At 39.8% G+C, this 3,110-nt stretch overlaps 1 protein-coding gene across 1 annotated transcript in view; it reads right to left on the bottom strand.

The window, feature by feature from the left end:
• The window catches only part of LOC107666126 (regulating synaptic membrane exocytosis protein 4-like), a 35,030-nt gene extending 32,785 nt beyond the window's left edge, over positions 1 to 2,245 (bottom strand). The window contains exon 1 of the mRNA XM_016457286.1: positions 1,743 to 2,245. Coding sequence (XP_016312772.1) covers positions 1,743 to 1,839 — 97 coding nt within the window. The 5' untranslated portion in view covers positions 1,840 to 2,245. The remainder of the gene's footprint in view (positions 1 to 1,742) is intronic.
• Between the last annotated feature and the right edge of the window lie 865 nt (positions 2,246 to 3,110).

Here is a 3,110-nt window from a genome sequence, read left to right as displayed (position 1 = left end):
TTTTTATATTTTACCTGTTATGTGAGTTCCTGCACGTGGATTATTTTTGTTTCTTGCAATGGGATCCACTTTTTGTTTTTAATATCTGTGTTGTGTTGTGTTGTGCCTGAGTTAGGACATGTGTTAGTCTGGATAGATCATGTTTGAACAAAGATGAGAACACAGCTGTCTTGTTAGAAAGTGAAATGTAGTCATTCATGACTCATTATTTAACAGATCTATTAGCCCGCAGACTGCTGCAGTCGCCTCTCTGATAGCTTCAGTTTCGTACATCTGTTTCAGTATGAGCCTTTTGAGAAAACATTATGTTTATGTATTGCAATATCACCCATGCATTTCTAATAAAATAGCAGATCAGTTGCAGGTGACTTGAGATGTGCATATAACACAACTAAAGGACCTTCACATTCAGCACTTCTCTTCTGAAATAGACTGACAAAGACATCATTAACTCCCCTCATTCTTCTGATTAATGGATCCGTCCGAAAAGCATTAATATAATGCGGGAGTTCATTTTTTTCCCACGAGATAATTTCACTTCTATATTTTTGGTCAGAAATGTCCCGGGGTTTGAGCAGTGAGTAATGGGTGTTATTACGAAATCACTGGCGAGTTCATTTATTACTGCATTTGTTCAGCATTTTCCCCTTCTTTTGTAGAAAACATTTTTCTCCATCTACATGTTCATAAACAACAGGTTTAAATGACTGCAAACCCTCCCAAATATTATGCCAAATATCAAAACCCAAAGCAAACTGTCATTTGCACAATATATTACTGTTTTGAGTCTTATTTGCTATTAAATCACCAATGCATTTGCAGTCATCTGACAGTCAGCAATAGGTGTTAAACTAAAGCACTTGCAATGTGTTCATTTGTGTTCCAGTAATTAGCATATTCATTAGTGCGATTTGCATTGATTAAGTTGATTTATGCAAGTATGTATCAGCATGAAAAGAAGATGCGGTGAGCTGATTAGTTAAAGGGGTTCTATTATGCTTTTTCACTTTTTCAACTTTAGTTAGTCTGTAATGTTGCTGTTTGAGCATAAAAAAGATCTGCAAAGTTACAAAGCTCAAAGTCCACTTCAAAAGGAGATATTTAATTTAACAGAATACCTTGAGAGTATTTCTCAGAGGCTTGATAACTTTTCAAAAACTACAACGAACGACTCGTTTGACCTGCCTACACCCCACTGATGGTTATGTTTAGGGATTGACATTCATGCTTACTTTTTTTCCTAAAAACTGTTGCTGCATCTCTTTTCAAAGCCTGCGCCCTCTGCAGGTCGCACATATGTGCACTTATATGTAATTAAAGCTGCAACATTTCGGAAAAGTAACCATTAAATTGCAAAGAAAGAAATTACAATAATTTAGGCCTCACAAGAAATAACAGTTGAATGACACATCCTTGATCTTTGGATGTGGCCGACATGCAATCTCTGGAGGGCGCAGCCATATATGAAATGAGACACAGCTTCTATGTTTCTGTACAAATCACATTGCACAAATTCATCTGAAAATGCCATTGTTATGTTTTCGAACTATCCATTTGAGGACACATTGGTGAAAACTCACATATGTCTTGTGGGATTCGAACCCATAACCTTCCAGTCCAGATCTTGACCCACAAAGCCACATCTCAAACCTCAACCCTAAGCCTTACTTCTACTCTAACTTCCAGGTGTCACAGTTTGTCCGCAAACCCACATCCTTGGACACACATATACGTCCACTCACCGCCATCGTCCTCATCGAAGGAGTTCATGCAGGGGAAGTAGATGGCCAGGGCCTCAAAGGACGCGGACAAGCTGATGCGACTCTGCGAGCGCTCCATGTAAAGGCCCGGTGCAGGTGCCGGCGCTGTGTCCGCCGGCTTGGGCAGGCGCGCCTGGGCATTCTTCACGCGGAGCACGGCACGCGGCGTCTTGGCTAACTTTCACCGGCCCCTTCGCCAGCCCCGTACAAGACAGAAAAACAAACGGCAAAGCACCCTCGTAGGTCCCTGTGGACCTGGTTTGGCTTCAAGAATCCTGTCCAGATGTGATGTCCAGAGTTTTTGGTGTCTCTAAAGTCCTTATTTTGTTTTGTTTCTGTCCAGATCTTGAGGACAGAGGATTAGGATGGATGGAGTCTCATCTCAGAGGCTGATGTCTCAGAGCTGTGCTGGATCTGCTTCAGAGAACATGATCTGTTGCTTTTCCTTGTCTAGCTGATCCCTCACCGGGCTGTGCAGTGGATGGACGGATAGTGTATACTGCCGTTTGTCTGTGTGTGTGTGCAAGAGAGAGAAGAGGAGAAATGGAGAGAGAGAAGGAGAGATGGGATTGTAGAGACAGGCAGACGGAGAGAGAGAGAGAGATAGACAGGGAGAAAAGGTTCTTACTATTCTAGCAGTCTGAGGCTGATTCACTTCATTCAGCGCTGAGCTCTTTGTGGAGACAAAAAGTGGGAGGAGGCACCCAAGAGCTGTTGCTGGGATTCAGGATATTGGCCAATCACAGGCCGAATGTCAGGATGTGGGCGTGGCCACTGTCTACAGGCACAATAGCTGTGAATATCTTTCATCCTTCACAGACATCGACCGTCTCGCTCTCTCTCCACTAACAAGGTGAAGTGGGAATCTTGAAGCATTGGGAAGCTGATAGATTTCAGACAAGGTTTGATTGCAGTATGTTTCTGCCTCTCTCTTTCCAATCAAACCTGATTGTTTTAACAGTAAATCACACACATAAACTGCAACAGTAGGCTATATATTAAGACCTATCAAATCAATAATGTTGTGAATATTCATATTAATTAATTTAATTCAACCATGAAGAAAAGTAATCTCACATTTTATAGATTCAATAATAATCATTTCTTTTAGTGAATGCTTCCTGTAAATGCATTTCATTTTAATAATAATAATACATTTTAACTTGTCCACCAGTTTGTAAGTAAATAATAAATAAATTATTAAATTATTGATATAGTAATGCAATAGAAATAAGGCAAGACATTCCGAAAAGCTTAGAAATAGAATTTTATAATTTTTTACATTTCCAATTTTTTTGTCTAATTTTTTAATGCAAAAATAGATTAATAATAATAATTTGTAGAGTGTTG

This window comes from Sinocyclocheilus anshuiensis, unplaced genomic scaffold (assembly GCF_001515605.1).
Source record: "Sinocyclocheilus anshuiensis isolate Anshui unplaced genomic scaffold, SAMN03320099.WGS_v1.1 scaffold447, whole genome shotgun sequence".
Taxonomy (NCBI): domain Eukaryota; kingdom Metazoa; phylum Chordata; class Actinopteri; order Cypriniformes; family Cyprinidae; genus Sinocyclocheilus; species Sinocyclocheilus anshuiensis.
Note: the sequence above shows the minus strand (reverse complement) of the source record. Positions and strands in the feature narration are given on the sequence as shown.